This window comes from Rattus norvegicus, chromosome 11 (assembly GCF_021556685.1).
Source record: "Rattus norvegicus strain SHRSP/BbbUtx chromosome 11, alternate assembly SHRSP_T2T, whole genome shotgun sequence".
NCBI classification, from domain to species: Eukaryota; Metazoa; Chordata; class Mammalia; order Rodentia; family Muridae; genus Rattus; species Rattus norvegicus.
Genome location: NC_141544.1, coordinates 86,038,350 through 86,059,360, shown reverse-complemented (window position 1 = coordinate 86,059,360; position 21,011 = coordinate 86,038,350). Strand labels below are relative to the sequence as shown.

The 21,011-nt window shown below is 45.1% G+C and overlaps 1 protein-coding gene across 3 annotated transcripts in view; it reads right to left on the bottom strand.

Annotated features, from left to right (window-relative positions):
* Positions 1-21,011, bottom strand: part of Fgf12 (fibroblast growth factor 12) — a 567,610-nt gene that overhangs the window by 255,031 nt on the left and 291,568 nt on the right. The window contains exon 1 of one of the 3 annotated variants that reach the window (NM_130814.2): positions 10,398-12,553. The exons of the other annotated variants lie outside the window; for them this stretch is intronic. Coding sequence (NP_570827.2) covers positions 10,398-10,596 — 199 coding nt within the window. The 5' untranslated portion in view covers positions 10,597-12,553. Of the gene's footprint in view, positions 1-10,397; positions 12,554-21,011 lie in introns of those variants that run through there. 3 annotated transcript variants of the gene reach the window in all.

Below are 21,011 nucleotides of genomic sequence, written 5' to 3'. Positions count from 1 at the left end.
TGCTAGGATAGCTGCCATCCAGAAACTCACACTCCACAGGCAGGGGCAGTACTTATGCAATAATTACAACATGCGACAGGATGAACTGCAAAGCAGACAGGTCCAAAGCCTAGGCGGGGAGGGATTCAATCCACCTGGAGCTCAGAAGATCTGGCATCCAGATGGGAGTGGAGCTGGGCTCGGGATAATGGCAGTGCTACAGCAGGGCAGATAAAAGCACGAGAGAGGTGTCTGGGTAAAGCAAGGTTGGATACAGATGTTAACAGTACCCCGACAGAGGTAACAAACAGCTATAAACTGAAGGACTGAAACAGACGGATGGAAAAAAAAGTTTTATGATAGTGAAGAAGATGCCGTTGGCTAAAGAGGTTCATGGCAAAGTTGGAGAAGGACTTGACAGTGCACGTTGATGAAGCCGTGTGCTCAGCTAGGCATTTGTTTTTAAAGGACAGATTTACACATTAAATAATTACTTTTAAAATATGGTTATTGGAGAAGAAACTTTGTAAAAGGACACGGAGAAAGTAGAACTTAGCATACAGGAATCCACTTTCACTCAGTTAGTGAATCTTAACCACATATTTCCTTGCTAGAAAGGACTTTCCGGCTACTTCTATATTACTATTCCCAAACCCCTGACATAAGGAAATTCAGCAAGTGTCTGTCTGGCTGGTAACTTCATTATCATTCTTCAAGAACAGTTCTCTCTAATAGTATGTGTGTGTATATATATATATATATATATATGTATATATATATAATGTGTATATATATTATGTGTATATATAATATATGTGTAATATATATGTGTGTATATATATATGTATGTATGTATATATATATATATATTCCACTACCAGCATTAAGTAATGTCACCAGAGATATGTAACATTGCAAGGAAGCCCAGAATTTGGTTGAATTTCAATTCTTTCTTTGCCATTTCTAATTTGTATTGTTAATTTACCCAAGCCTCTCTCATGGGAGATGACTGTCTTAACTGCAATAATTCCCAGTGTTTTACAATTTAAAGGCACAGAATCTTTAAATCCTATACCTGGCTAGGTAGACATCCCAAGTCCTAGGCATCCTCAAGTGTATGATGGATATGTCATAGCCTGAGGCAAAAGCTCTAAGTAAATTGCCATTTCCAAAAAAGAATTTCCTATCAGAATTTCAGATACCTGCCCGGAATCCAATAATGGTACATTTGCTGCTCTCCCGACCTCACAGGATATACCCATCAGCTCAAGGGAAGCCAGCAGCAAGCCGTAGGCTGTGGAGGCAGATGTGGGTACGCATGCTTGTCAACTCCTTGTCTGACCAAAACCTACAGAATATAGTGGCCCAGGACCTTCCAAGCAAGGACAGGGAGGCCAGGAGGTGAACCATTGGAAATTCTTTCTACTTTAGAGTAGAACCTCTCAGAGCAATGTCATGTGAAAATAGGGCTATCAAACTGCCTTCCTTTCCTGGAACTAGAGGATTCAGAATGATCACCTTCATACCATTTTCTCTTCTTCACGACTGCACTTTGATGGCCAAGATCCAGCTCAGTCCTCTTGAACAGCGAAACATGACAACAGTTCTATTTCTATCCATAGGTCCCTTGGCTTTCCTTAGAAGTAGAGGCTCTCTTTACCTCTTAACATTTTTATTGTTATTTGGACAAGGAAAAACTTTCTTCCAACTCCCTAGGGTGGTGATTTTTTGTGTTCTTTTTAAAAATATGACATCACTAAATGGATACTATGTGTGTGGAACAGCTGGTGATATTTTTCCTCAAATGGAATCAACTCCTATTCTAACCAGACAACTAGTACATGGTCCTGAGTTTGGGTACTTAAATTTTATCTCTCACTCCTCTATTTGGTAAATATATTCTGATCTGAGGCCACTGATTATCTGGTTCATCATCTGGATTCCCTGAATTAAAATACAATACTTCCCCTTCCACTGGTGCCATTACTAGGCTATTCATTGCTACCTACGCAGTTGGAGCCCTTGGTCCTGCCAAGACTGAACCCCCAGTGAACAGGATTGTTGAAGGGAGGGGGGTAATGGGGGGAAGATGGGGAAGGGAACACCCATATAGAAGGGGAGAGAGAGAGGGGTTAGAGGGATGTTGGCCTGGAAACTGGGAAAGGGAATAACAACTGTAATGTAAATAAGAAATTTAGTAAAGATGGAGAGAAAAAAAAGAAATGATAGTAAAAAAATACAAATACTTAAGTGAAAAACACAATAAAATTAAAAACTTTTTCCGCCATTTTCATCTACTTTCTCTCTCTATAGCAACTTACATAAGATCCGAGGATTTCTCTAGTGAATCTCTTCTGAGTTTCATTTCAATCTCATTTGACCTTAGCTTATAAAACACGGCAGACACTATAGCACACAAGATTTCCTCAGTGAGGCAGAATGGGCCCAAATTGAAAACAGAACAAATAAAGACTAATATTTTAGACGAAGCGATCTCTGCTAGCTTTAATTATCGCCGGTAATTAAAACAAGGTGGGCACAAAACAGGACTCTAGCAAAATAGGCTCTGTCCCTCTTAATAAGCAGGGAGACTCGTGCTTTACAGCTCCAGTCAGTAGTGGTTTTTCTCCTGTGGAGAAAAGAGCTAGAGTTAATGCCTTTCCAAGCAAACAGATCTTTAGCTTTGCTTCTTGTGTTCGAAGAAGAAAACCAAGGTTGATTTCTGGCACTTACACAGTAGAATGAACTCTAGATGAGGAAAAACGAATCTAAATCCAAATCTAGACTCTAACCCGTACTGCAAAGCTGGAGGCCCTGACTCGCAGGGAAGGGAGAACGTATTCTTCCCTGAGCAGGCTGGAAAGAAGGCTCGGTGGTTAAGAGAGCAGTTTCTTCTCTTACAAACGGCCAGAGCTTGGTCCCAAGCACCCACGTGGGGGCTCAGAACCACCCTCATAACTCCAGTTCCAAAAAATCCAAGTCCTCTTCTGGCCTCCATGGCCTCCTGCACACATTGCACCCACTCATGCCACCCACATCCACTTACAAGAAGTAAATACTTTAAAAAAAAATCAAAAGAACGACACATACTTGAACTCCAACTAAGAGGCATTAGTCTACCTATGACTAGGAGCTAGGAGTCTGAGGGACATGGAAATACATATAAACACACTGACTAATGACAAGTAGCAGACAAATAGGTAGCCACTGCACAGAGCACCTTGTCAATGTTTGAATTTATATAGACCAATGAAGTTAGGCCGAACTCAGGGATGTAACTACAATTCTAAATTGTTAGTGAAGAGTGTAACTTCGAAGTGAAAGTGAAATCACTCTAAGGGATGTAGCTTAATTCTCAAACCTCTGTCGAGCTCAGTTTCTTGCTGTATACTGTTGCAGTCGAAAGTGTATCAAGATAAGCTGGCCTTACTCTAACCTGCGGTTGTAGCAGTAGGGTGTCACATGATTGGATACTCATTAAGTTGTCCTTTGGGAAAACCATGGAAACATTCACGACACAGTCAAAAATGAGAGAAAACATGTGGCAGGGTGTGTGTATACAAATATTTGCCTTTATAGACCGGGAGACTTTTCAAGACACCCCCAGATGTCATCTACCAGCACTTTCTCATAACTGCTGGCCTAGAGACTCAAGTCCTCACTGCCTTCCTGCCCCTTTGCCTCCACTCAAGGTGCATTTGTCCGTTCTATTCTCCAAGACCAGACTGCCCTGCTAAAATGCATTCACATAGTCTTTGCCGTGTTTTTAGGGCCTTGTAGAGCCCAGCCTTGCTACGCTTGCTGTGCCCCCGTTTCATGGGATCTCACTGCTCTCGTCTTCCTTCAGTTCTCCCAAGGAACTGAGGAAGTTGCTCGTCTCTGCCCTGAATGTTTTCAGTCTTCTGCCCCTTTCTATTTGTCTCATGTTTTGGAGCCCTGCTGGGACAATCCTTCCAGAAACAGGTTATGACATAACTAAATACTACAGAGACTATCTCCGTGTTACAATTGGTAAACTGAGACCCAAAGGGATCAGTAAGTGTACTTAAGGTTCTTAGAGAAGACATGTCCAGAATTCGCACTGATGCTTGGCTCAGCAGGTCACATGGTTTAACAGTCGCGCTGTCGGTTAAATGGTAACTTCATATGTACAATAATGTCAAGCAACCAGAGCTTCCAGGGACTAAGCCACTACCTAAAGACTATACATGGACTGACCCTGGACTCTGACCCCATAGGTAGCAATGAATATCCTAGTAAGAGCACCAGTGGAAGGGGAAGCCCTGGGTCCTGCTAAGACTGAACCCCCAGTGAACTAGACTATGGGGGGGAGGGCGGCAATGGGGGGAGGGTTGGGAGGAGAACACCCATAAGGAAGGGGGGGGGGATGTTTGCCCGGAAACCGGGAAAGGGAATAACACTCGAAATGTATATAAGAAATACTCAAGTTAATAAAAAAAAAATTTTAAAAAAATGGTAACTTCAACGGAGAAGGAGAAAAAAAAGACCAAGTAAATAATCCTACAGGGCTCTGCTGAGCTCTGCACAAACCACATGGCTGTGGAAAACATCGGAGAAAGTTTTGAAGTGAGTGTTTATGTTTACCCTCAAGAAGTTCTGCCCACTGGGCCCGGAGTCTCCCTGTGGATCCTTTGCTGCTCCCCGGGGCATGAGTTGATGTCTCTGAGGTTCCTGACAAGCAAAGGGAATCCCAGCCAGGAGCCTGGCCCAGAGCAAGACAGCCTTGGGATGCTACGTCCATACAGAAGATCCCCATCACCTTTTCCACTTCACCTATCTTCCCTGGGGAATTTAGCTCCCTCACAGGACACAGAGCAAAGCAGCCACATAGTCATGCCCTACTCTCCTCGGCCTCTTACTGAGGTTCCTCCCCACAGTAATTTTCCAACTTCAAAACAATTAAGTTATTCAGAACCAGAGCCTCTTAACCTAGTGGGGTAGCAAATAAGAAAAACCAAACAAACAAACAAACAACAATGCAACTGACTGATGACTTAGTCAGTTTCTGATTACGGTAGCTAGAACCCAACTCTCTGGTACATTGAGTGTAGCGTTCTACAATGGGGAATACCTCAGTGGAGTGCTAAAAAGATTAGAATAGCACTGTCTCCAAGTCATACAAGTTACTACTAGAGTGTTTACTATAGTGTCAGGCACGCTTGTGTATCCTTTCATTCCAACACTAGGAAGGCAGAGGCAGGCAGATTTCTGTGAGTTTGAGGACAGCCAGAACTACATGGTAAAACCCTGTCTCAACAAAATGAAAAGAAACGTTTATTACGTCTGGTTATTTTAAGGTCATTTGACCGAAAAGACCCAGCTTCTCACAGGTTCCTGGGAGATGGCTTTGGAAGCAGAACCCTGTAGACGTAGTATTCCTTCTTCTGGAAAAGAAATGTTCCATAGATCCAGGGGCAAGCCATGAGCTAAAGGCAAAAGTGATCCAGTAAGGATAGTCACCTGTCTAAGAAGGCTGTGCCGGGAGGCCTCATAAAGTCTGTAATAATCCCAAAGGGACAAGGCAACAGCAAGCAACCCTTAAGATGAAGCGCTGGAGGAACAGGCAAAAGCAATCGATTCTGATTCACACCAGCACAGGAATATAAACGCACAAAAACATGTTCACCAGGAATAGAACAATATAGCCCCATGCTATCAAGCCTGAGAGTATTTCGAAAACTCCAGATTTATGAGACAAAACCCTTGTTTCTAAAGATCTAAAAATATTCCTAGTGCTTTCTTGACTACGGAGACTGCCTCATTTCCTGCAAATTGTTTTTCCTAATTCTGTTCGAGAATATCAACTTCATTAAAACTTTAAAGGCTTAATCCTGTGTTAGCGCTTGATGAGATCTCTGTGGGATGAAAGAAATCAAGAGATCACAGAAGCTGTCCTTGCACTGGGGGTATCAATGGCTGGCGAGAATGCTCTGCTGTGGAGAAGTGCGGTTTAGAGAACCACTAAACATCACTTTAAACTGTAAGATGTTTACTAAAACAAAAATCAGTCTCGCTGTAGTTTGTGGCTGGGTAGTGATACTTTTTTAAAACAAACATCAAATCATCCTCTGATTAGACTAATTTGGGGCTTCAGATATAGGCCATGTGAAAGAAAGAACGCAATATATGTATTTGCTATAAATATAAGATCTCAAATGTCAGACCATAAGTTCTTCAATTTGTAAACAACTACCTTCCCTTCTGCCTTCTGTAGACCCCCAAAATAAACATTCTTCCACCTTCGGGCACATATTTCTTCTTAAAGATTGTGTGTGTGTGTGTGTGTGTGTGTGTGTGTGTGTGTGTGTGTGTGACGCTCTCTTCCTTCGCATGAAAGGATATTTTTAGGCATTTTGGCAAGTTTGATAGTAACATGTTGAATGCGTCTGCTATTGCTATCTTAAACATCTGCCAAGGGGAGCTGGAAGAACACTGAAATATTATAAACAGCTAAAATTTTATGAGAGGAACAAAGGCTCAGCAAAAAATGAGGAAGAAAAATCAACAAAACTCGGTAAAATTACAATCGCCTCTCTGACTTATTTTATTACAGACAGGAACATACTACATCATTTTCAACAAGGGAAACGGTGGAGAAAGCAGAGTACCTCCATTAGGAAAACCTTCCCCTGTATTTTAGGTGAGGGAATTTTCCTCATTGGTGGTTTCATTTAATAGCTTAAGGGAAGGGACTAAATTATACAGAGAAGCGTTAGCAACAGCAAAATGCACAAATCTGACTCAAATCACACAGATTTTCAGCCTCTTCAGTTACTCTGTACATTACGGAGAGGCCCTCATTTGCAAAGTGAGACTGACCCTGCATGACTCCTGAGCACCTTGTCCACTCTGACAGCCAATCCCTGTCAGCAGTTCTCCCAGCACCTTTCTTTCCTCAGTGGAGGGCTACTCCCAGGGACTGTGGAGTCATAGATGAAATATTTGAGGCAAATGTTGGGCACAGTAACGCGTGGATATGGGTAGACTAAATGCCAGGGTGTGGTAAGTTAAAGACTACGTCCATTTAAGTAAACAATAAAGCAAGTTTGGCTCATAAAGGTACTCCACACAAAAGGAACGCCTCAGATAATGACAATCACGCTTCCCCCATTAGAAAAAGCGAGAGAACAGGAGGAATGTTCCAAAGGCTTTTTCATGGTTCGATTCCTTCAGACAAGATGTCAGTTCAGGGTCTCCAACATTTCATTCTCAAAGAACTGCAACCCATACAATGACTAAGATGTCAACAAGACCTGGGCTAGGTACAGGATTTCACTATCACTTCTGCTTCCGAGATGCAAGCTGCCGATTGTTTACGGTCGTTTCAGAGATTTAGTAAGAGCATCCCCTTCTACACGAAGCATCCTGATTGCAAAAGGATGTGGATAATCCCGCCAGTACTACCAATCCCAACACAAAAGTATCTCCCTCAGTCGACAGCAGACACACACTTCTCCTGCTACTTTACTTTTCCTGTTATACTGCAAATGGCGCAAGCAAAGGGGCGGGCCGGATCTACTTCCAGTCCCAATTTTGTCAAACTTCGGTTGTGTAATATCGCAGATAAACCACACACTGGCTGTAGCCCTTGTGTTTCTCATCTCTTCAAATCAAGGCTCTGCTATGCAATCCCAGAGTACACCAGTACGCTGTGATCCAGAGGTGGCTTGCTCGAAGCACAGGTGTGCTCTACGGCCCTGTCTGTGATTTCCTGCCTCCTCGCCAGTTTCCTAGGGTTTCATCTTGCATCTCTGTGCTTTGGAAAGCAAAACTTTATACTGCGAGGCTTCCGAGATCCATGATGCGTTTAGGAGGCTCTAGAACCTGGAGAACTAAGAAAAGAGACTGAGAGAAGCTCGTCGTATCTGCCATGAAATCAGAACTCCCACCCAGGCCTTTCCCACTACATGTCTACTTTAGGCTCACTGCCTCAGCAGAACTCTCCTAGACAGTCTGATCACTGGGATGTGTGTCTCAGGGGTGGAAGCTCGGAGAGGAAATCCCTTACCACGGCAAGCTATTCCCCTTCACCCACTTCCCATTTATGGCTCAGTTTGTAGTTCCGAGGGCTATGGCTTGGAGCCTGAATGGTGTTGAAAAATAAGTGGACTATTAAACGACTAAAATATCAAAGTACTTACAAAACAGGAAGCAGATTACCTCTTTTGGTGTTGAGCAACTTCCCCTCAATCCACTAAAGAATTCTCTGTGGAATTGGGATGTGGAAGGTGTTATCTCTCTATAATTAGTCTCATCTCATGCTACGGGAATGAATCATGGTTGCTGACATAAAATCAACAGATTAATTATTTGGCTTTGTTAGTAACATTAATAGCATGAATATCATCTTCCCTTAAAGCTTTTCCATGCCCCACACCCCCGTTCTTCAGAACTAAGTGAGCGTTGGAACAGACTGAATCCCTTCCATGTAAGAACTCACTCTTGGTGCCCTTGTACGAGGAATGCTTGAGCAATTCCTCCTGCCTTTCTGTTTGGTCATCATGTGACACTCTAGCTAAAGGAATTGACCTTTTAGGATCCTCAAGACAAGCACTGAGTGTGTGAGTGATCAAGAGAAGCATATTAGATGATCACCGAAGGAAACCATTAACCCAGAGAACCCCCTACTTTCTAATAAGACGCTCAGGAAGCAATACACAATTCTTCCTTCTCGGACCAAAGTGAAGTCATGTAAACTGCTCATCTGCAAATCAACTTCCACAAACACATACGAGTTCACCTCACCCACTCAGAGTTATGAGCAACTTAGTACTGTTATTGTCTTGTTATCTGAGTAGGCAGAGTAGGATCATCTTGTAAATATCACATAACTGTCACAAACACAACGTAACAACCACTCTAGGGATCGAGTATGGGAGCCACATTGGGTTAGGTGTCTGGAGTCCCCTGCAGACCACGTAAGCCCTGAGGGGAAGGTTCCAAAGGATCCCATGCAACCAAACGAAGGGTGTGTATTGCTCTTTAAAAGATAATAGTGTGCTGAGACAATTCCGCCTTAGCTCCCATCTTCCCTTGACCAGACCTGAAGGCCGTATTAACTGGGTGGACAGAGCAAAAGCTTCAACAGCTTCTGAATCCAGATCAACAGCAGTTTTCTGTACTCCTGGAATCCACTGCCTTGCAGTGATCAGAGACTATGAAAATGAGCCACAGATGGGGTGGCTGACGTGACGAGTGCCGGTGACAAGTGCGGTGAAAAGTTAAGGAAAAAAATAAAGCAAAGCGCCTTCCTCCCAAGGCTTCCTCTCAAAACTGTAACTTGTTTTTGAGTCCCATTTGAATCTAACCTATACTCTTCGGTGTGAGGAACTCAAGAGAACAAAAGAGTCGGAGTTGCTAACAGGCTTGAGACAGTCAACTCATCCCAGGAGAGGCCCCCTCTGGAGCCCATCCTTCCTTCAGCTATCAGGACCCAGGATATCTGCAGATTGCAAGTGACTCTGTGGCCACACCCAAAGGATGGAGGGCTTGAGGAAAGCAGGGACTTTGATGATTTGTTTTTGTTCTCTCAAGGTGTAACAGTGTCCCAGCTTATGGTAGCTGTCACCTTGACACTGAAGGCACACAGTTTTCCTTCTGTTAATAGAGACATACGATGAACCATTTGAACCCAAGACTGCGGAAGCAGAATCGGTTTCTAGAAAGGTTTTGACACAGAAATGTCTAATAAATCAAATTTCCTTTACATCCTCCAGGGCCAAACTGCAGATATCATGTTGGCTTAATGTCTCAAATGCCATGGTGTGCAGAGAACAGTAACTGGGCAGAAAACTTTCTAAGACCAGCCCATGGTAACTATCAACTGGTTGGAAGAATAGGAAAGGGATCCTATGTAGAAAGAAGTGGATGAACATGTGAAAACATGGAAAGTTGGGGAATCGGGATGTCTTAAAAGGCAAAACACCACATGCCTGTTAGGGGCAGGGCAAATCAAAATAATATTAAGTTCATTTGGTATCTATTATAATTCATAATTACCTGTCTTATGTGGTTATGAGGAACATAAAGAACTTTATTTTCATATTCTCTGTAGGTAGATGAATGGATGAGTTGAACGATGGGTGGTGAATGAGTGAACGAATGATCGATCGATTGTACGAACTAGTCACTTCCCTGCAGGGCTTTACCAGATTATAGAACCCAGATGCACCTATACGGGTGACCCTCATACAAGTCAGACTGTCGGTTGATGAAAGCAGAAAGTGTTTTCCCGAATATGGGACAAGCTATTAACTGACACAGGCTTGTTGAAAGAAGGAGGGCCAGCATGGAAGAAAGGAATTCTGATTCCCTTCCATGAGCAGTTACCAGTAGCTTTGAAGAAAGGGATGGGGGCGTCAGCCCCTGGGGAGCCCACTGTTTCGACTGCTACTGACCTGGTCTCCGCCTCACTGGCCTCTTGCGGCCGCTGCAGAAGCGCACTTTGCTGAACACCCCGAGGACGTGCCTCTCGCACAGGGAGCGCCCGTCTTTGCTGGGGCTGGAGCGGCGCTTGGAGGCCGACACCCGGTCGCTGTTGGACTCCCTCGCCTGCCGCTTCTGCCGGATCAAGGAGCTGGCTATCGCCGCAGCCATAGCTGCTCAGCGCGGGCCGGAGGCCCCGGGCTCCACTGCGCCCTCGGGTTCCTGCTCCGCCGGGATGAGGGCAGGACCTCGGGGGCCTGGAGGAATAGGACAGGCGCGGGGAGGCAGTGCTAATATTTGAGGAGGTTGCAGTATCGAAAACCTGGAGCCCACAAGGTTAGTCAGAGTCTGGGCAGTGTGGCAACAAAACGTGTGAAAATCCGGATGTAAACTTCCCCAACCACTGGCGGCGGGGGCGGGGCGGTCCCAGGCCTTCTTGCGAAGTAGACGTTTGTACCCCAAACTTGCACCCCAAGGCGATCCACGTCCAAAGGGCGGTGGGGAGTTTGGTCACACTGCGTTCGGGGTACCAAGTGGAAAGGGGGAAAAGATGTCCAAAATAACAAGCCGTGCCCCGGTTGGCGAGGCGCAAGCGTTGTAAGGTGTCCAAAGTATACCTACACATATATACATAGAAACCCGTTTACAAGGCAGAGTCTGGACCGAGGCTAGAAGCGTGCCCCCGGCTTAAAAATATATATAGTAAAAAGTGAATAAAACGTTCCTTTAGAAAACGAACCACCAACCGCGACAGAGAAGAGGAAGGCAGCAATTTAACTCCCTGTGGCCCGCGGTTCTGAAGATTAGGAGGTCCGTCCCGGCTGGGTGAGGTCTACGAAATGCATCGCCCCGGCTGCGGTTCTCCGGGGGCCGGCCTCCCCACTTCTGGAATTCCAAGAGGCGAAAAGTGGGAGCGATTAACCAGACACGGGGTAGGGGAGCAGGGCGGGGGGTTGGAGAGGGGTGGCAGCTGTTTCCAGCTGCGGTGAGCGCGCCTCTCCTCCGGCAGCACTGCAAAGAGAGCGGGAGACGAGGGAGGGGGAGGGACAACGGGAGGGAGGGAGATCCTCGAGGGCCAAGCACCCCGGGGATCGGCGGGGTCCGGAAAGCGGGCTCTCCCGCTCTCACTGCCTGCGTTCCGGCACGAGACGGGCACAGTTGGTGATTATTTAGGAAATCCTAAATCTGGAATGACTCAGTAGTTTACAGAAGCCCCTCCAAAGGCAGAGCTGCCGAAGGTGTCCTCGGCGCCCACACGCCTTTCACCGGAGCTCCCCGCCACCGTGCGCCCGAGCCGCCGCACCGAGCCGGTCTCCGCACAGGCTCCAAGCGAGCTGGGCTGCGAGGGACGGGCGCCCTGGCGGGCTTGGGATCAGGTCATCGCTGCGCCTCCGGGACCCCAGGCTCTCACGCCCCGGCGGTCGGCAGCTCCCGGCCGCAGCTCAGATAGGGGTTACCCGGCCGCCGCTGGGCCGCTCGCTCGGTCCCGCGCCGCCCATCCCAGCCGTGGAAGGAAGTGACCGAGCGCTGCGAGCCCCCGCGCGTCCGCTCGGGTGGGGCGGGGGCTGGTGGAGGGCGACGTCGGCTCGCGGTGGCTGTGGCTCTGGGTCGCAGCTGCCCACCATGGTCTGGCGCCCGGGCGCAGGCAGGGTCCTTAGGCCGCCCTAGGCGACGGCGGGAGATGGCCGCGCGTGCCACCTAGGCTCCCCGGGCCAGGAGAGGACTCTGGGGCTGGGGACAGGCGGCAGGTGCAGGCGGCCACCAACTCGCCCAACTTGCTGCGCCGGTGGCGGCTGGGAGCCGCGGGATCGCGGGGCGCCCCCCGCCGCCTCCCTTGGACCGGGAGGGGGCGCTCAGGGCGGAGTCCCATTCATGGGCAGAAGCTCCTGGGCGCCGCCGCGGGCTGTCTCCCCCAAAGCGCTAGCTCCGCAGGAAACTCTGGGCAGAGGCGACAGCAGCCTCTGAGAAGGCGAGTGGGACGGGGAGCGAGCGGCGGCTGGAGTTACTCTGGCTCTTAAGAAGCTGGAAAGATTTCCTGGTGGGACTGAATTGGGGGCTGGGCTTGCAGAGCGCTGGAAAACCTGGCGCTTGGGTCTTGCTCCCTTTTCTCGCGCCCACTGCTCCCAGACTCTCTCCTTCCTCCCCCCTACACCCTTCTCCCCCCCCCCCCTCTGTCTTCTGTCTCTCCCCTTTTCTCCTCTCTACGCAATCCTACGTGATTGAGGTTTGGATGAGAAATTCTCAGAGGCAGAGTGAGGGAACTGCAGCCTGGGTCTGCTGTGTCCGGTCCCTCCCCACCACCACCACCCCCAAGAGAAAAACACACATCCACTGGGTGAGCATAGATGAGGATGGTGCAGGGAGCAGAGGTGCAGTCTGCCCTCTCCAGTGACCAGAAGCTTGTAGCTTTCTCCAGGAAGGAAGTGCACACTGGATAAAGTAGCAATGACCTCCTGGTCTCCGGTATTGCACACACACCCCCGCCGCCATCACATTTTGGAACAGGAAAGTGTGTTTCCATCTCTTTGGGACCTAGATTTCTTCTTACTGTCTGGAAAGCTACAAAGGAGATCCAGTGCCTAGAAAGGCAACCTGCCTTGAGAGTCAATAGAGGTGGGGTTACAGTGTTGCAACCAAGGACAGGGAACTAAAGCCTTGGAGCGCACTCAGGTCTCCAGAAATGCTTGTCCTGCTCCTGATAGAGAAACCAGAGTCATCCAAGGAAACCCAGCATTAGAGATTCTGGAAACCTGCATTCCACCTTGGTTCAAGCTAAAGTCTGGGAGTGGCCCTCAGTCATGTTGGCATTTCCTCTCCAACTAGTCTTCAAATAGCACCACTCTCCCTCCACCCTGTGATTTCCAGGCAGAGAAAGTTATATACTAGAAATTTCCTAAGAGTCTAGGGAAGATACCAGCCTGAAGACTGTTAAAAATGGGGCCAAATTTGAGGGGGCCCCAGGAATGTGAGTCTAAATGTGGGTACACATTTGCTGGCTTACTTGAGATCCATTGGGCAACAAAGGACAGAGGTGTATGAGTCTGACCATAGAGCATTGCCCAGAGATCAGGTGTCTGGCCTTCCTGACTACTGGCTGTGCAAAGCAAAGACTGGCAGACAGGGACTGGTATGGCAGGGGAGGCGGCTCCCAATGGCCAATGGGGAGAGCACAGGCCTTGTAGCTGCTCAGTTTGCCTGGATTGGGATGATGGATTTATTCCTGGAATTTGAACAATACAGACCAAGACGGGCAAATGGGATGCACACTCCAGAGTACATCTGACAAGACAAAAGGGGATTGCTTGAAATCAATTGGCAGCACGGTCAATTAGGGAAGTGTTCAATTTCCACAAATAAAAGTATTCTCCTTCCTTGGCTACAGGAAGACTCACCTCATTTTTCAGCAAGGTGGGCACAGATAGTACTGGCTGATTTGAGGGGCAGGGGGGTGTCTTTTGCAAATCAACATCCAAACACACACACACACACACACACACACACACACACACACACACACACACACCCCAAAAGAGGTCATCTAAGGAGAATCTCAAGAGAAGTGAAGAAGAGGACAATTTATAATGAGGCCCTAAGGAAATCAACTCAACGTGGTCCCTTTCATCCCCACAATGAGGATAATTGTTCCCGTCCATCGCTCAGAACAGAACGTACATATGTGAGCATTTTGAAAGCAGGAAAATGCAGAATGAATGGAAGGGTGGATGGAGGTGTTTGAATGTGTGTGATTCACCTGAGATGCATGCTGTAAAAATGCGGATTCCCTATGAGAATCTCTGAGAATATGAAGCAAACACCTCTGAGACTGAGGGACATACACAGAAATTCTTTAAAACTCTTAGTCTCAAAGTAAAGCCATTTACTGTATATGTGCAATACATACAGATAATACTGAAAGCAAGACACTGAAAGTTGACTACATTCCTCTAGATTGCACTCCTCGGCCTCCCCCTCCCCTCCAATGGAACTGCAAAGAGGTATGTCTTCCCAAAGCTTTACTTTATCATAGGTTGCGGGAAATCAGGGTGCTTAATAGAGAAGGAAACCCATGTAGAAGCAAAGGAAAGTTGTGGAAGAAGATGAAGAAGAAATGAAAAACCAGCTTTCTATTTGAAAGACATCTTGAACCGTCCTTATCAACTTGGGCAGGTAAGAACTAATCAACACCAGGTTCCTGAGATACTCACCAGTCTTCGATCTCTGTAAGAATGGGATGTTTAGGTCTGGGTGAAAAGACCAAGACTTGACTTTTTCACCTTCTGCTTCTGCTACTGTTGATGCATTTTAACTATCTGGTCCTTAAATGTTTCATCAGCTCTACCATATGCTCAGAAGAAAAAACAGATAGACAGAAATCCAGAAAAACAAATTCTAGGTCCTGGGTTCATGGAGGTTGAAGTCAGGAGAGAGATGTAAATTGGGTTTTCATGAATTAATTCAAAGCTTTGCTATCTGGTTCACTGAATTAAAATCTTCCCCTAGTGCTTCCCAGGATGTTCGATAGCTCTCATCTGTGGACGGGAAGCTACATCAACTTGCTAATGGTTGTGGCATCTCAGACCTATGCAAATCTTGATTTTTATTTCTGCTATCGTTCTTAGGATAAATGAAGAATGTCCCCTTGCCATTTTGAAGAGATGAGTAGGGAAAGTTTTAGTTTGGAGTAAGTTGCCAAATACACATCAGAAGGATTCTTTATGACTATATTTATATCTCTTACCTCCAGTCAAACAAAATATAGACAGTATTAGTCATCTGCATATTTTAAAATTTAAAAAATGCAGATTTAATTGTCTTTGGCTTGCTCACAGGCCAAATCTTCCAGCTCCCAAACCAAACTAGGATTACCTCACATGTCCATTTTAAACCCTCTATTGAGTGCACCTGGTGTTCAGGATATGGTGTCAGTAACTGAGGGGAATTGTACGCCAGGGTTTCTGAGCCTTCTTAAGGCTGTGACCCTTTAATACAGTTTCTCATGTTGTGATGACCACCCAAACCATGAATTTCTTCTTGTCGTTACTTCATAACTGTCATTTTGCTACTATAATGTAAATATCTGATATGCAGAATATCTGATATGTGACTCCTGTGAAGGGGTATGCCAACCCTTCCGAGGGATCATGACCCACAGGTTGAGAACCATCATTCTATACACTTTTACAATCTCCTTACCCTCAACCAGCTTACAATCCATGCCACCATGTTCATTCGGGGCTCTTTTCTCAATCATGCATTTGAAGTGAGCTTCTGGATGAATTAATCAGCCTATTGAAACCACAGCTGAAGCACAGTTAGATGAGATCAACAGTTGAAGTATTTAACCAAGGTCACGGAATGCCACAGACTGTGACAGGGATGGGCAATGTGAGAGGGAGAGTGCTGCCCTATGATGTCCATTTGAATCAAGACCCCTATGAAATACGGACGTCTCAGAACAAGAAAAAGTTCTTCATGATCCACACACATCATCACTCACTCCCAGACATAAAGTATTTAATGGAGACCGGAAATCTACATGGAGTGAGTGATTAAACTGGCAGTGACAGAGATAATGTTCATCAGTAAAACATGGCCAATGTCTTTGTCTGTTGGAAACACAAAGAGGCCCAGATCTGCGCATCCACCATCCTTTTCAGAGATCAGCCCTTTGACTCAAAGTTCAGGAATATGGGCTGGCTGGTCTTAACCACAGCAGGCTTGTCTCCAAGCTTTTGTCCAGTACAGTCTCTGTACTTCAAGCCCCTCCCCTTGGTAGATGGTCAATTAGAGTAAGCTGGCCAAAGCAATATAAGCAAGCACTTTCTAATCATTTGTGAATCTCTGTAGCAAGTTCCTTCTTGCTTCTTTATTCAACAATTCATCAATAGAATTTCTCTTTGTATGTAAGTGTCCTTTTTTTACACATCTCTCAAAATGAAAAAAAAAGGATAGATTTCACTTCTATTCAGGACAAAGGAAGAGTAATGTCTTTGCTGCTTAAAAGAGAAATGTTCAACTTCCGAAGTCTGTCTCTTTTCTTTAGGAGTACTAGCGGTGAGTTTCTGGGACAACCCTAAACGCATCACACCTACAGATATTTGACAGTCCTCTAAGGTGGGCTTGTCATCATGGACACAGAAAGGTCAAGTTCTTAACTTAGGACACACAGCTAAGGGTTTGTAGAATATAAATTCATTCTCAAAGGTTATCTTTAACCATAATTGCGATATCGTATGCCAATGAAAATAGACTATCATTAGTAATTATAATCACGCAACTACCACTTCTGTTACCCTTACAGTTCTTTCTTCCTTACTTCCTTTTTTGGTCTGTTTTGGTTATTTTGCTTGTCTTTTCGTTTTTCTGAGAGAAGATTTCTTCATGTAGCCCTGATTGTCCTGGAACTCACTCTATAGACCAGGCTGGGCTCACAGTCAGAGATTCATCTGCCTCTGTCTCTGCCTCCTGAGTGCTGGGACTAAAGGCATGCACCAGTACACCCAGATACCCTTGTTATGAAGTGTTATGAAGTGTTCTTCCATTTGTTCTCTCACTAAGACTGAAGAAGCTTCTAGATAGAGTTAGGGAGGTAACGATAGCCTCATTGTGTAAGTGGACACTTAGTCCAATGGCTTCTCGGTCTCACGCAATGAAAATCTAGCAATCACACTCTGGCCCGCTGACCTTAATGCCTTCACTGAGACCACACACAGGAAAACAAAGAGAACTCCTAATGCATTCGCATGCCCTGGCCTCTACTTCGGTCTTAGGAATAACCTGAAGGAGTCACTGTATGGTGGACAGAGTGAGTCCAAACACCCCAGTACCCTGACCTTCTGTGGCTTTACATCTTAAACCCCTCTGGGTCGGAAAGCTAAAGTGATGGTTTGTTTTTGCCAGTCTTGATTATGAATTTTGCGTTTCCTTTATTCCTGTTCCTAAATACTGCACATTACTCGGACACATGCAGGATAGTCCTCCGTCCCAGCTGGAGTGAAAGCCACATAGCACCAGTGCTGGTGCTGCCTACAGAAGGGAGGGTGCCAGGTAGATGGTAAGACTCAGGAGAGGGTTCTGTCAGTGCAAGTGTTCACCAAACACGTGCATAAAGGCATTAACTCATCCATCCAACAGCTTTGGTTGTATCTCAGTGTAAGAGCACATGTCCAGTACGCTTTAGGCCTTAAGTTCACTCTCTGGTACTAGTATAATAAAATGTATCTATCCCTTCGTGTATCTTTTAAAGTCTGATAGATAGGTAAATCATCCCAAAGAGAAGTGTGCCACATTACTCTTTGTGAAAAGAAACTCAAGGTTGCCTCAGTATTCCCGAAAGGGTTATTTTGTCTCATCTACATACCTTAGAGAATTGTCTGCCTTGATTTGATGTATCTTAAAATTTGGTAGCTGGGAAAGGTATCCATACTCAGATTGCTGCATTAACAATACTCATATCTAGGCTTGTCTTTTCAGTTCTCTCTCTCTCTCTCTCTCTCTCTCTCTCTCTCTCTCTCTCTCTCTCTCTCTCCCTCCTTCTCTCAAACACATATTGGTGAACTGCTGTGAACATCATGTCCATAGACAGTGGGAATAGATTAATAAGGCAGTGGAACAAAGATGTCAGATAAAATGATGAACCAATTTTGGAGGCCTCAATGCTATTAAAGTAAACTTAAAAATGCTTTGATAACTCTAATATTTATACTGACACCCATCCTCTCCGAGATGCTCTCTCCACAGGCCATTCCTGCTTGCTCTCATTTCTAATTTTAGTTTCCAAATTTCCAGTGAATGTATCTGCCTGAAAAAGCATATGACTAACACTCGAAACATACTACCAAAAATCATATTAAAATCATATATTTGCCCTCTGTGTTGCATACAGCCTGGGCACCGTAAAAATCGCCAAGAGTCACAGGAAGACCCTACTACGCTTTCACACACTATGCTTGATAAAGAATAAGAATTTATTTTTGATAACTGAAATATACGAATGGTTTAGAAAAACATGTGCTGGGATCTAACAGCAATTTGGACAAAGTGACTGGTAAAGTATTCTTGGACCTGGGTTTTGAAAACTCTAAAAATAAAACATAAGTTAGGAGAAGGATGTCATCAGAGAAAACAGTGTATCTTCAAATAAAGCTAGTTTGGTTAATCGAGCGTAAGTTTATTCTTTTATGAAATTACTACTATGTGGAACTTTCGAATACTTGAAGTGATACAGGGAAGCTGAAGCATTTAATTTAAAATCAGAAGACGTGTCGTCAATAAAAGCCCGAGTTACGGAATGAGCAGGGGTGGGTGAGATGCGGCCTCTTCTAAGCGCCACTAAGTCAGCCTGTTCAACCGAGCAAAATTATTCATCATAAAAATTAAAAATATTTGGAGGGCTTCCTTCATGATATGGCAGAAGCAAGGAAGAAAACATTCACTAAACCTAGTAGAGAAAAAAAAAACAAAAACAAAAAAGCATCTAGCAAAATTCCTACCCACTTGCTCCCCTGTCTGCTTACTCCAGAAGCGTTCTCCTTTGTGCTTTCCTTGCTAACCCAGCACGTTTAGAACGACAGCATAAGAACACCCCGGTTTCCATAACTGGATGTTTGAGACACTCAAAAGCCCAAGGCAAAAATGGTGGAGAGAGTGAGGACGAATGGATAGAAAGACACACATCATGCTTGTATGCTCAGAAAGCATGGGTGGTGTGTATGTGGACCGGTGGGGGTATAAGATTATCATGCAAGGATATTTCATATCAGTCTAGTATTTAAAGAATAATCAATGTTTTTGCAATATTTTGAACAGGATATTAACCTTTCAGTTTCTTGAATCACCTAGTAGAGATCCCATAAGACCATAACCCATTTTACAGGATACATGTATACTGAGACTTGAGACTTAAATATTTGGCTGAGCATGCTAACCACTGTGACACTGGAAAAGTACATTTCTTTTCTCTTTTTGGCAGTCCCATCTCAAAGGAACAGAAATAAGGAAATAGTATTTATAGCCGGCTTTTAGAGGAAAATTAATCAGAAGCATCTTTTATTTGCTAAGAACAAGAGTTAAAAGTTGGGCTTCAGGAAAAATTGAATCCAATACAGAAAAAAAAAAAAGGAAAATGTCTTAAAAGTGCTCTCTAGATAAGATCAGATGTAGGATTTGGGAGCAAGAATCTGATAAGTCTGTCACTATAAACCCCTTGTATAATATTTTGAGCATTTTAGGAGCTTTAAGTGTGTTGACTTAAATGTGACTTTAAAATAATGTTTAAGATGAATAAGGGTAGTCTAAATGAAATACCTAGACATGCTTTTATTAGCAGCAGCATTACCCGCATCCTTCGATAGCATCGTTTAAGCTGTGGCTATAATAAGCAAGAACTGCACAGCTGATAAAAGTGGGAAATGGTCTAAATCTAGGAAGAATTTCCTTTATTTCCTGTCTTCTAATAATGCTATCTGAGGAAACCCCAGATAAGCCCCCACCACTCTGGGGAATTAAATGGCTGGCACCTACGTGAATGCAAGTCAGTTTCAGAAATCAGATAAAACAGACTCTATGTTTATGAAGATATGCCAAAAACCCCAAGGAAGTGGGGATTGGCGTGTTCCCTTATAACTGGATTTTGATAGATTCTCCCACATTCAAAATTGTCTACCAAGGGGAAAGTCCCCTTCTAAGCACAACTGGGCAGAAGCTACGCAGGAAGTAATGCAGATTCCTCCCCTGTACATCAGCCTTCAGGAAGTCTTACCGTCACATCCCTGTCCTCCCCCTTTATGTGCTGGTAATAAAGACACAGCCGGTAGCAGTGCTCAGGCTAGCAGTGCTCTAGTGAGGCTGTACACACGCCTGGAGCCATGGAAACATAGAGTAAGCAGCCAAGGTGCAGCTCAGCGATGAGTTAATCCTCACCGGGAAATACTCCTCTGCAGTTACAGTTTAGGGGGATAAAACTTTTGATTTCAGACTTACTGTGTTATCTTCATGGGTCTTTCTATAGTTTCAGGAAAATCTTAGGTTTCCCAATTTGAACCATGTGAAAAGGTACCATGGGAAGGCAGCGGCTTGGCATGCTGGGCATTTTCTTTCGCAAGAAGACAGAAGTCTTGTCTTTAAAAGGAATGGTTGGTACAGTCTTTGACACTGGGCTGGGGCTCAGAAGACTCAGAGCTCAGTCCCACACTCACACCAGCTCACCAGTCAGTGTAGAAATGTGTGCCTGCACTGTGCACACGGGGGTTTGCTCAATACTAAGCTGATTCTGTCATGTGCTGGACCAGAAAGTAAATGTTTCTCAACTACGAAACAAACAATAAAACAAAAAATTGTTGGTGTAACACAGAAAGCTATGCCACCATCTTGATAGAAGAGAACTGGCTCCTCCGACCAGAGCTGTGCAGCCATCATGGTATAAGATCAAAGATTCACCGACTCACTGTGTTTCTGTGAAATTCGGGGCACTGGAATTATCAGCAGTGAAGAAGGCACTGACATTTCTGAGCAAAGTTCTGAAAATTACCGCCACCTAAAATTGTAACTCAAGTCTACAGAAAAAAAATGTAAAGGTGATATGATAG